General features: G+C 37.3%; 1 protein-coding gene across 8 annotated transcripts in view; it reads left to right on the forward strand.

Annotated features, from left to right (window-relative positions):
- Nucleotides 1-13,662, forward strand: part of LOC133659964 (solute carrier family 45 member 4-like) — a 65,439-nt gene that overhangs the window by 19,589 nt on the left and 32,188 nt on the right. For 3 of the 8 annotated variants that reach the window (XM_062062914.1, XM_062062913.1, XM_062062912.1), the window contains exons 5-6: nucleotides 7,623-7,811; nucleotides 7,903-8,082. In XM_062062914.1, the coding sequence (XP_061918898.1) occupies nucleotides 7,623-7,811; nucleotides 7,903-8,082 (369 nt within the window). Of the gene's footprint in view, nucleotides 1-4,040; nucleotides 4,303-4,480; nucleotides 4,627-5,342; nucleotides 5,494-7,622; nucleotides 7,812-7,902; nucleotides 8,083-13,662 lie in introns of those variants that run through there. The other 5 variants (XM_062062916.1, XM_062062917.1, XM_062062915.1 and 2 more) reach the window with 5 other exon arrangements.

Below are 13,662 nucleotides of genomic sequence, written 5' to 3' on the forward strand. Positions count from 1 at the left end.
CATGCATTTCTAAAATGATGGACAAAATGTTTTTTTTACTTCTAAAACTGAAAAATACCAGTGTATTCAAAATAAAAATAGGTGCACACATATTTTTTTCAAGTTTAGTATATTTATGATTCACTCTGGTAATTTTTCAATATATTTTTCATTTTTGACTTTCCTATATCTGGATTTTTGAGTCTATTTTTTTTTTATTCAAATATGTTTTCACAGTTTTAATTTAGTTTTATTCTCAATTTTCGATTTTTTGTTTTTGGATTCAAATATTTTTTTCACAAATTCAGACTTTTGGCCCGATTTTCTTGTTGGGCACTTTCCCCTAGGGAAAGTGTGAATGTGGGGACGAAAACAATTCAACTCACTACTTTTGTGTAGGCGACATCAGAGGTCCTCAACCGCTGAATCACGGCCGCAAATATTTTATTGAAAAAATAATATACTGTAAGAAAAACCCGCTGTTTTAGCATGTTTATGTTGTTTTGTTTAACTGTACTTCGCCAAGCTTTAATTTTTTCCACTTTATTTTGCCGTCCTTGAACACACCATAGCTGTGTACTATGAGACAAGTAAACCAATGTTGCCAAATTCATTAATATTAGTGATTTTGGGCTCATTTTGTAACATGTAGTTGCCTTTGTGTGTATGCATGAATCTCTCAATTGTTCCCCAAAATAAACATAATTGTGGTAGGTATGCTCTCCACACTGTGTCGGCTCGGCATCTAATACGAGACGCCAGAAATAGAGCGTGAGAATGAGTGGCAGTAAGTGGGGAAAATGTGTGAAATAAAGAATGAAGAATAGGAGAACAGATGCTCAACATGCAGGTAAAATTTAGAATGCTAATATAAATGAGGCTAAAGGACATGAGACAACGAGACAAGACAAATTCATTGGCTAAAATTGTAGCTTATCGTCACATAATCACAGTTTAAAAAAAGAAAGTTATTTCGTATTCATTTTGTGTCATTAATTTGATGTGGTGCCTGTCTTGGTTTTATACACAAAACCAAATAAATAAATAGCATTACATTAGTGTACATCCTATGAAGACAACACAAAAGGGGACACCCCCTATGTTTTTGCGAAGCTGTCTGTCATGATTCCATGCCTCTCTCATTTGATCACACACCCCAATTCAGAAATCCAGACAAGTCTAAATCTGAAAAAGAATGATATGTAACTGGAAAAAGTAAGACTTGAATCTGACACATAATTATTAAAATATATGAAACGTGAACATTTAAATAAAGAATGTATTCAAAAGAAATCTGAATAAACCCGAATGATCTACAACCTGAATATGAAATGTTTGCATTTATTTTTATTTTGAATACATTGATGTACAGTATTTTTCAAAATTCAACATCAAAGCTTTATTTTTCAGTTTCAGAATTAGTTTTTTCGAGTACAAAACTTTTGGCCCTTTTTAGCTCCATATCCGTGTCCCCTTTGTGTCTCATCGAGTTATACAATCAGAGAGTAAACACTCTTGTTGTATGTAAAAGCAGATGTTTACTCTTGGTTCAATGCATGTGAAAGGCTCTGTTTACACTGTTTACCAAGTAACCGATTGTCAAGGTCATCCATGTTTCCTATGTTACTGTAAGTCAAGTCAAGACTGATGCCTCACACAAGTTTATTTCATATTTTGTATCGATCTATTGGAGCAGCTGGTTTAAATGAGGCGAAAAAACATGCAAAAGCGAAAAGGTTTGGAAACAGCACTGTCATAGCACGTGTTGCAACACTGTGTCATGTAACTAACCTGCATGCCCCGCAATAGCTGGCTATGTGCTATGTCAATAGAAAACTGAACAAAAGCATTTTTTCCTGGTATGTCAAGAATGTCCGGCACAGCACATTTCTGTCTCACCTTCTTTCCCTGTGTCAGCATTATTGGAAGAAATCAAATGGAGGAAGCCGTTTTATTTTCTCGATATGCAGCTTTTCAGTGTTAGTTCAAATCTTCAGGAATCTCCGTAAAGCAGGTGCAGTTTGTTTCTTTTTGTGTTGTCTTGTGCTTTTACTATAGATTTGTAGTGTAGCGTACCTTTAAGCCCCTGGCAGGTGGTAAACATGCATCTGTTGACAATGACTGTCAGCCGCAAGGTCCTCGATTTGACTAAATTGTGGCAACTTTGGAAATAAATAGATCAATCGTATTTTTTCTAATATTTTTAACGGGAGAATCTTTAAATGGTCTTAACCCTTTCCATGCCAGTGTTGCATTGAAAAATCAGAATCAGAATTCGGATTTATTGTCATTGTAAATGCAATACAAACCCTTTCAGTGACCAATAATAGGAGCACCAGAACACAATAAAACAGCTTGAAACATTAAAATAAGGTGCCTTCAAACTTGTTTCTTAAAGCACTTCTTGGGGATCAGTGTAGCCACAGGGCAGTAGTCAGTGAAACTGGCGTTGACTGATATTTTAGGTAGGGGACAATAACTGACTACAGGCAGAGTGTACGGATGTAAGCCAACTAACATAACGGGAAAGCGTGGTTAGGTCGGTAGAGCGGCCGTGCCAGCAACCTGAGGGTTATGGGTTCGATCCCTGGCTTCCTAGTTACGTCTGTTGTGTCCTGTGGTTAGGGCCTTGCATTGCAGCACCGCCATCAGTGTGTGAATGTGGAAATAGTGTCAAAGCGCTTTGAGTACTTTGAAGGTAGAATTGCGCTATACAAGTATAACCCATTTACAATTTATTCTCTAAAAGCCAAATGCGCCCCCTACAACCATAACAGTAAATTAAATAGCTAAATAAAGTATTGATAAAAAAAGTTGCACTTTTATTAAACACGTAGGCAGAGGTAGAGTTGTACAATAACTGACAAGTTAAGACCTTCTTAAACTGAAGTGCAAAAGTAATAAAATGAACACTACAGTTTAAACAGATGCATTAACAGGTCATATGCAAAACTAAAATAAGTTTGGCAGATTCCGAGTGAGGAACACCAACATGACATGACAATATGACAACATTTGGGGTGAGTTTTTCCTTGCCCGTATGTGGGCTCTGTACCGAGGATGTCGTTGTGGCTTGTACAGCCCTTTGAGACACTTGTGATTTAGGGCTATATAAATAAACATTGATTGATTGATTGATTTACATTTTTATTTTATTTTTTAAAATAGTTTTATAACAGTATTGAATGGCAGCATGTCTTTGGCAATGTAATTAACCACTGTTTTGTTTAAACCAGTGTTCATTTTGACTGCTATTTTTAATTAAGTTTAGGTCATAGTCTTTTGACGAAAATGTATTTTGGTTTTAGTCATATTTAGTCATCTAAATTAATTTAGTTTTAGTCAAGTTTTAGTCAACAATATTCCTCAACATTTTAGTGGACTAAAATTACAGTCAATTTTGTCAACTAAAATATAAAGTATGGCGGACAACGCATCTTTGAAGTTGTCTTAAAAGCACTTTTCCCATCCATCCGTCCATTTTCTACCGCTTGTCCCTTTCAGGGTCGCGGGGGGTCTATTAAAAGCACTTTTATTAATTATTATTGCAGAGCATCTCAAAAAATAAATTCACTCCATGAATATTTCAATAAGTACAAAACCCAAAGCCAGTGAAGTTGGCACGTTGTGTAATCCATAAATAAAAACAGAATACAATGATTTGCAAATCATTTATAACCTAAATTCAATTGAATAAACTGCAAAGACAAGATATTTAATGTTCGAACTGAGAAACTTAATTTTTTTTTTGCATATAATCATTAACTTAGAATTTAATGGCAGCAACACAGTGCAAAAAAGTTGGCACAGGGGCATTTTTACCACTGTGTTACATGGCCTTTCCTTTTAACAACACTCAGTAAATGTTTGACAACTGAGGAGACCAATTTTTTAAGCTTCTCAGGTGGAATTCTTTCCCATTTTTGTGAAAAATCTAAACACCATTTCTTTGTAGTTGTAGTTCTGATTGGATCCCCGCCGTAATACACCCCCAACCCTCTCCTGCCAGCTCCTGTGATTGGATGTTACTCTATTCATAACTTGTCCCACCCACCTAAAGACAAAATTAAACATGATTGGATTTCGTCTCTGTAAATTATTTTCGTTGACTAAATTGTCAGTTAATTTTGTCATTGTTTTCGTTAACGGGCTTTGGTTTGACTCACTATCGTCCTATTTTAGTCAGAGGAAAATAGGTTGTTGACGATAAAAAAGACGGAAATTTTTAGGTTTACCCTGGCCTGGCTTGTTTACCAAAGGAAAAGTGAGTGCGAGGTGAGTGTGGACTGTCGAGTGGTTGCTGCGTTTCAAGTGGCCGTGCAGGTTTGTTGTAGTCGTACACATTCGGCAAACTGGCTTCTCGGTGTTGATAGGCTCATCTTGTTCCAAAGGTTTGAACTGAAATATTCCCACACTGGTGCGGTGGCATTTGGTTTTGTGATCATTTGGTCCATGTTAGCTGCTACGTGCGAACTAGTTGCACTGTGTGATGCTAGCGGGCCAGCGGCCCCGCGTCACCGCACAAATAGTCAAAGACACTTAATGAGGACAAGGTAATCCACCCCCTTCTTTTCATTTCACATGGTACAAACGTGGGTAGCTGCTAAAAGCGACGAAAAGCATGAATGCTTTTGAAGCATGTCCATGGTGAGTTATCGACGCCGAAAAACTTACCGACTTTGATTTTCATTTACCGTCGGTTAATTAACTTATCGAATATCCGCCCAGGCCTACATTTGATTAGTATTTATTTTTGTGATCAGCCTGACCTAAGCCTTTATAATAATCTTTGTGATTAACACATGTATTCATGTCATTTGACAAGGTGAATCCTGTTAAACTGTAGGTAGGTTAGATATAATTATTGAAAAAAATTAAAATCAAGAGTAAGAGAACTAATTCAGTGTTAATATTTGAGTGTTCCCCGGGCCCCTCTTCAATGGACAAGTTGAGCCCCGATGAACCCTTGATGTAATCAATTATTATGCCCTTTTCTAAAGGTTGTTTTCGCTTTGGGATGGATTCCGGTTTACCCATGATCCTGTAAACATTTCTGGTTGCGAGTCTCAACTCCAAGTGGACACATTTCTTGACTTGTGCAAATAGTTCATGTCTCTGTTGGCAAAATCATGCACTGTATGAATGACTTAAGAGCCCCACTCAAACATAATAAAAAATACCACATTTTGTTAACCACCAAAAGGGTTCCTATGTGAAAAGTTCCCGCTCAAAACAAAACAGCTAACTCAGAAGTGTCTTTGTTTGGCATCTACCATGCTGTGAAAGTGTAACTGCTGGTATGTTGACTTAGGAGAGGAGTGAAGACCTCAGAGGAGGAAGGCAGCATGGGTAATGCGTTCTTCCCGTGAGAACCAACCGACTGACTTGCTTGGAATCCAATACGGATGAAAACAAAGCTACTTTTCTCTAGAAGGGATTGAAAATCTTGTTTTTGTTGTTTTGCTGGCAGGAATGTGCTCACTTTGGATCTGCCAATGTGAGCCCAGTGCATACGTAAGTCTCATTGTATTGAGTATTTCTGTGCTATTAATAGATAATCTCAATGTTATTACAAACCCTGTTTCCATATGAGTTGGGAAATTGTGTTATATGTAAATATAAACGGAATACAATGATTTGCAAATCATTGTCAACCCATATTCAGTTGAATATGCTACAAAGACAACATATTTGATGTTCAAACTGATAAACATTTTTTTTTGTGCAAATCATTAACTTTAGAATTTGATGCCAGCAACACGTGACACAGAAGTTGGGAAAGATGGCAATAAATACTGATGAAGTTGAGGAATGCTCATCAAACACTTATTTGGAACATCCCACAGGTGAACAAGCAAATTGGGAACAGGTGGGTGCCACGATTGGGTATAAAAGTAGATTCCATGAAATGCTCAGTCATTCACAAACAAGGATGGGGCGAGGGTCACCACTTTGTCAACAAATGCGTGAGCAAATTGTTGAACAGTTTAAGAAAAACCTTTCTCAACCAGCTATTGCAAGGAATTTAGGGATTTCACCATCTACGGTCTGTAATATCATCAAAGGGTTCAGAGAATCTGGAGAAATCACTGCACGTAAGCAGCAAAGCCTGTGACCTTCGATCCCTCAGGCTGTACTGCATCAACAAGCGACATCAGTGTATAAAGGATATCACCACATGGGCTCAGGAACACTTCAGAAACCCACTGTCAGTAACTACAGTTGGTCGCTACATCTGTAAGTGCAAGTTAAAAGTCTCCTACGCAAGGCGAAAACCGTTTATCAACAACACCCAGAAACGTCGTCGGCTTCGCTGGGCCTGAGCTCATCTAAGATGGACTGATACAAAGTGGAAAAGTGTTCTGTGGTCTGACGAGTCCACATTTCAAATTGCTTTTGGAAACTGTGGACGTCGCGTCCTCCGGACCAAAGAGTAAAAGAACCATCCGGATTGTTATAGGCGCAAAGTTGAAAAGCCAGCATCTGTGATGGTATGGGGGTGTATTAGTGCCCAAGACATGGGTAACTTACACATCTGTGAAGGCGCCATTAATGCTGAAAGGTACATACAGGTTTTGGAGCAACATATGTTGCCATCCAAGCAACGTTACCATGGACGCCCCTGCTTATTTCAGCAAGACAATACCAAGCCAAGTGTTACATCAACGTGGCTTCATAGTAAAAGAGTGCGGGTACTAGACTGGCCTGCCTGTAGTCCAGACCTGTCTCCCATTGAAAATGTGTGGCGCATTATGAAGCCTAAAATACCACAACGGAGACCCCTGGACTGTTGAACAACTTAAGCTGTACATCAAGCAAGAATGGGAAAGAATTCCACCTGAGAAGCTTAAAAAATGTGTCTCCTCAGTTCCCAAACATTTACTGAGTGTTGTTAAAAGGAAAGGCCATGTAACACAGTGGTGAACATGCCCTTTCCCAACTACTTTGGCACGTGTTGCAGCCATGAAATTCTAAGTTGATAATTATTTGCAAAAAAAAAATAAAGTTTATGAGTTTGAACATCAAATATCTTGTCTTTGCAGTCTATTCAATTGAATATGGGTTGAAAAGGATTTGCAAATCATTGTATTCCGTTTATGTTTACATCTAACACAATTTCCCAACTCATATGGAAACGGGGTTTGTAGTTAAGGTGACGGTATGATGATGTCCCTCTTTTCTGACTGTTGGATAAAACATGTTATAAATGTGACTAGGGCAAAATTTACACCAAAGCATATCCAATACCACAAGAAAGTGTGTTTAATGTAGACTCATACTCCATCATCATCGGTTCCCGTTATCTACACTTTGTTTTTTTATTTGCTTTACATGAAAAAACCTGTTGGTAAAATGTCACAAAATACCTGTTTACTTCTAGCGTCCAGTGACTTATTCAGTGTATGTCAACACGTGACATACGCTGATAACCGTTCAAAATTGCCTCATAAAGAAATGATTAATTTAATTTTTTTTTATTTTTTACTTTGATTAAAATACTAAAGGTTCTGCTGAATATGATTGCCTTGTCTCGGAGACTGAAGTTGTAAACAAGGTTCTCTTGTCGAATTCAACTGTTTTCTGTCCTCTGACTTTCTCCCTTTAAATGAATCGACTGTATTGTGTATGTGTGTTTGTTTCAGGCCTTCCTAAGCACTATTACAGTTTGACATGGTTCCTCAGTCCTGTCCTGGGTCTCCTCCTCACGCCTGTGATGGGCTCAGCCAGCGACAGTTGTACACTGCGCTGGGGCCGCAGGAGGCCGTTCATACTTGCCCTGTGTGTTGGTGTCTTGCTGGGTATGGCGCTGTTTTTAAACGGATCATTAATTGGTGAGTGGAAAGTTAATTGATCGAAAATCTAATTTCCATGTGAATAGAGATGAACCCCAGGCTTATCAATTTTGGGCTTTGTTTTTCAAAGGCCTATCCCTCGGTGATCATGTGGGAAGCCAGCCAATAGGCATCGTTCTTACAGTTTTGGGAGTGGTGGTGCTGGATTTTAGTGCTGATGCGTGTGATGGACCAATCAGAGCTTACCTTCTAGATGTGGCCGTCACAGAGGAGCAAGATATAGCCCTAAATATCCACACCTTTTCTTCAGGTAAGCATTGAATGTAGGAGAGAACATTCTAATTGAATGTCTGTTGAGTTGTGTTGACCCAGAGGTAACACACAACAGACATGTTTCCTGTTTCAATAAATCAGACGAAAACGGAATCGTACAAACACCAAAACAATTTTTTGTACAGGACATCATGTAAATCCAATGAATCTGTTCCAGACACACAACAATATTAACACATACACATTTTATAGAGAATTATTATAGATTTACATGCAGATTTTCACTGCTGGACTCTAGAAAGAGGTTCCGCAGCCTCCGTAGCAGAATCTCCAGGTTCTGAAACAGCTTCTTCCCTCAAGCCGTAAGACTCTTGAACGCATTCAAATAATCCCCTCAATTCCCCCCCAAAATTGATGAACTCGCTGGAATATAAAGACAATATAATATACATCCATAAACGTGGACGCATATGCAAAAGTGCAATATATTTATCTGTTAAGTAATCTATGTATTTATATCTGAACCTAATTGCTTTTTTATCCTGCACTACCATGAGCTAATGCAACGGAATTTCGTCCTTATCTGTACTGTAAAGTTCCAATTTGAATAAGGAAGTCTAAGCAAACATACGATACAATGTAATGCATCACATATTTCAAGTTGTTTCATTACAGCACGTCCGAAAAGGAGTAGGAAGAAGCAGAGCTTATTTCATCCTACCCCTTTTCATATCATAGCAATTTTATCCCATTTCCTTGTTCTCTGTTTGTAACATGGCAGTAAATAAATAAATAAATAATAAATATACCATAGTAAGTAAACACAAAAATAATCATTATCTCAAAAAAAAAAAAGGTTCAAGATGTTAGTCATAATTGTTCTTCTTTGTACTTTGTGACACTTGTGGTTTGAACAGTCTCTTTAACTGGATCATATTGGTGCTTTTTTTGATTTATTTGGTTAATCCATTCCATAATTTAATTCCACATACAGATATGCTAAAGGTTTTAAGTGTTGTACGCGCATTTGTAGTTGTTTCCCCATATTTCTACACAATAACTAGTGGTAACACTAGCGAGCAGTAGAGAATATAAAGTGATTTTTGGTCCAGAACATGTTATGCTTTATTCATTATTGACGTGTTTCTTGCTACTTTATGTTGTATATTTTTTACATGAGGTTTCCAGTTAATTTGATAATCTATTATTTTACCCTTAAATGTGTTTTATTTTACCCTTTCAATGTCTCCTCCATCTATTTGTATTTGTGTTTGACTTTCCCTTCTACTGTTACCAAATAACATTATTGTAGTTTTACTGAGATTCAAAGATAGTCTGTTTTTGTCAAACCATATTTTTAATTTGTTTATTTATTTTGTTATTGTTTGTATTAACTTGTGTGTGTTCTCTGCTGAACAAAACACAGTTGTATCATCTGCAAATAATACTAACTTCAAGTCCTTTGTAACTTTAAAAATGTTGTTTATATAAAGATTGAACAATTTTGGTCTAAGTATTGATCCCTTAGGTGCGCCACAACATTTCTTTAGCTCTGTAGAAATGTGTACGCCTATCTTCACGTATTGCTTCCTGTTGGTTAAGTAGCTTCTAACCCAGTTCAAGACCAACCCTCTGATTCCATACCTCTCTAATTTGTTTATTAAGATACTGTGATTAATTGTGTCAAATGCTTTTGTTAAATCCATAAACACTGCAGTAGCACATTCTTTGCTATCTATTGCATTGGTAATCTCTTCCGTTATTTCGATTAATGCCATTGATGTTGAGATGTTGGCTTTGTATACGTATTGGTTGTCTGTGAGTGCCTCATTTTTATTTATGAATTTGTCTAGTCTGTTGTATAACAGTTTTTCAATAATTTTAGAAAATTGTGGAAGTAGAGAAACAGGTCTGTAGTTTGTAAACTGGTGTTTGCCACCAGCCTTATAAGTTGGTACGACTTTTGCTACTTTAATTTTATCTGGGAATTTGCCTGTTTGAAATAATAGGTTGCTAATATATGTTAAAGGTTCTGAAATCGCTTCAATAACCTTTTTTATCGTTGCCATATCAATGCCGTTACAATGAGTTGATGTCTTGGATTTACATTTTTTCACAATATTGATTATTTCCTCTTTTGTCACTCCTTCGAGGAACAGATTTGGTCCAATGTTCACAAAATACTTATTGAAGCTTTCAACTTCTTTGTTCATATTGTAATTTTTTACATTTCCATTTTAGAAGTATTTAGGATAATCCTTCTTAGCACCATTTTTAATAATGCTGATTAGGATGCCCCATGTTACTCTCATATTGTTTTTGTTCCGGTCTAATAATGGACTGTAATATACTTTCCTCCGTGTTTGTAGTATGCCAGTTGTTGTTCTTATATGTTTTGTACTTGTTTTCTGCCTCTGTAGATCTTTGTGTTATAAATGTTCTAAATAATGTATTCTTTTTGTTGCAAGCATTTTTCAGTCCTTTTGTCATCCATGGTTGATTGTTTTTCTTTTGATTCTTACTAAGTTGTTTCAATGGCCAGTGTTTGTCATAAAGCATCTCAAAGGTATGCATCATCTGCATCATTTTCACTGTATACATTGTCCTAACTTTGATTTCTCAGATCATTTTTGAAAGCTGTCATACTTGTTCTGTACATATTCTTCGAAATGTCTTTTTGTCATCAATGTTCCTCTTTTTGTAGTTTCCGTCATAGATTATGAAAACTGGCAGATGATCCCTGATGGCGGATATTTGCAGGCCACTTGTGGTATTATTATCAAAATCATTAGTAAAAATATTATCAATAAGTGTGGCGCTGTGTCCTGAGATTCTGCTTAGCCTTGTGATTTTAGGATACGCATTGTGTCAATAAAGTAATCTATGGGCTTTTGTTTGTTAAGGGTTCAAGAGGTCAATGTTGAAGTCTCCACATAAGAAAGTTATTTTTTGACGTATTTCAGTAAAAGTTGCCTTAATACAGTTCTCAAACGTATCAATGTTTGACTTAGGTGATCTATATATACTACCGTTTAGTACGTTTTTGCTTTTTTAATGACATATTTCAATGGTTATACATTCTAAGATATTATCAATAGCTAATGACATAATTATTTACCACTTTGTAGTTTAGATTCTTCATCATGTACACAGCTACTCCCCCTCCGTTCGTGTTGGTTCTGTTGATATAATTTAGTTCATATCCTTCCAGGTTAAAATCCATTCTTTTTTTAGCATCTATCCATGTTTCTGAGATAGCGATAACTTTGAAGGGTTCGTTGAATTGTTCCAAAAAATGATTAACGTTGTTGTAGTTTGCTTTCAAACTTCTCCTGTTTAAATGAATAATCGACAGTTTGTCATCAATTTTAATGTTTCCATTATATTGTTCGTCTGTATAATAAAAACAATTATTCCTGGTGTGAAAGAAACAATTTGTACCTGGATCTATATCCTTATCTAATTCCTATTGTAATCTATGCTGCTGAAGGTTTTCAGTTCCATACATTCCCTTTCACCAATAATTTGTGTTGCTCTATGAATGTCTATAAGTGTAGATGAGTGTGCACTTAGACTTAGACTTAGACAAACTTTAATGATCCACAAGGGAAATTGTTCAACACAGTAGCTCAGTTACAATGATGGAAAGTGTAAGGATGGAAAGGACAATGTAGGTATAAATAGACTAATATAGCGATAAAAAATCTAACATATATACGAATATGTGTACAGAATAATATATATACAGATATATTATATTATGTCTTAACATATACAATATACATACATACATACACCTGACTAAATATGTTTTTGTTCGGTAATCCCTTGGAGCGTTATAATTTTGTAGTCGAATGTCAATGTTTGTTTTCCGTCAGACTCCATTATCGTTGTTGTTGTTGTAGTTGCTGGGAGTTCTGTTATTGATGTATTTGACAACTAGGACTCTTGCTTGTGGACCTCCATTCAGCTCTTTGTAGATGTTGCAGTTGGCGCTCCAAGTTCCCTGAATTTCCCCCCTTTTCCTCAAGTCGCATGCTTTCTTGGCGATTTCAGCATTGCGTTTAGTGAGGTCTCATTCATGTACACATTGTGCCCTTCAGCTTTTTTCCCTGTGTCAGCAATGCCATTTTGGATTTCCTGTTGGCGATCTTAATGATGGTGACAGGCGTGGTGTTGCTGCCTCTTCTATTCAGTGAAATGCACACATCAATAGTGTTAATATCGACATCAATTCCCTATGATTGCAGAAAGTTCACCACTTGTTGCTCTGTTGCAGCAGTGTCCATGTCATCTGGTTCTCTGTTGTCAACTGCTGCTCTTGCATAGGATCGAGGATTAATGTTTAGCCCTAAAACAATTTTAAATATATATAAATGAACGTTTAACATCACATCTGGGTTGTAAGATATACCGGTACTAATAAAATACTGCGATACTAACGAATTGAAATCGGTACTATAATGCCTTTGAAAAATACCGGTACCGTTCTTTCATCTGAATGCTGCTGTGCGGCGGTGACTACAGAGCCAAGGCGCATGATGTTGAGTGTGTCAAAATGCATACACAAAGTGCATACAAGCAATAACATCTTGGAGAGAAAGAATGGCAAAAAACTAAAATTTTACAGGTTAACAAAGAGGGTGCGTTAAGCACGATATGGAGGTATTTGGGTTTCAAAACTAACGATAATGGTGAGGCAGGGACAGTGAGGCGCCACGCTGCAAGTGCTGCTTTAGAACACGCCTCGCCAAATGTGGCGATTAGTATTACCACCTTTACTTCAAACTTGAGTAAACATTTATATAATAAGCATTCAGATCTGCACAAGGAGTTATAAAGAGTGCAAGGTAATAATGTAGTTGTTACACCTGTCCTGCTGTTCTGCTCCGGGGCAGACCGTAGTCGAGGAGCACAGGGCAGACGTTCCTTTCAGGGTCAATGTTTTCATCGGGGGTAACACGCTTCACTTTACCCGGCAATGGGTCCATTAAGCTCCGCTTTCGGGTCAGAATGATGAGGCCGCCGATTTGTGACAATCTGGTTGCTTCATTATTAGTTTTCGTTCATCCTTCTACTGCGCAGTGCACGTGCTACTGCTCTCTCTCTTTACTCGTCCACTCGCTCACTGATGTCACTTAACCAACATGTTGACATTCTCACAAACACACGCTGTACTCTACTTTCATGAGGTAACTAGTGCAGCAATTTGTCTTGGATGGCTGCTTCTGGGACATTGCATCTGAACTGTTGTGTTCCCGCTGCTACCTGGCCGGCCCCCCCTATTGTGCTGCCTGGGGCGTCCTCCACTTTCACCCTGCTGTGCACATGTAGATATGTAGACGCGCACACAGCTGCTTAGCTTGATGCCAAATATTAGCGGAGTTAAGACCGCCAATCTAGCGTGAACTAATGCAAGTGAAATGACTGTATTTTTAATTGCTACAATTTGTGTTTTATGTTTAACAAAAGTGTTTTACCTGCTTCATGCCTTATCTGTGTACATTTATCCATAGTTTTGATTTTATTACTTACTAATCATTTTATTTTTCTTAAAGCACAGACCAAGAGTAGCAACTTATCAACTTGATTACGGCAGACTATATGTAATATGGAA

The sequence above is a fragment of the Entelurus aequoreus genome, linkage group LG11 (genome assembly GCF_033978785.1).
Source record: "Entelurus aequoreus isolate RoL-2023_Sb linkage group LG11, RoL_Eaeq_v1.1, whole genome shotgun sequence".
NCBI classification, from domain to species: Eukaryota; Metazoa; Chordata; class Actinopteri; order Syngnathiformes; family Syngnathidae; genus Entelurus; species Entelurus aequoreus.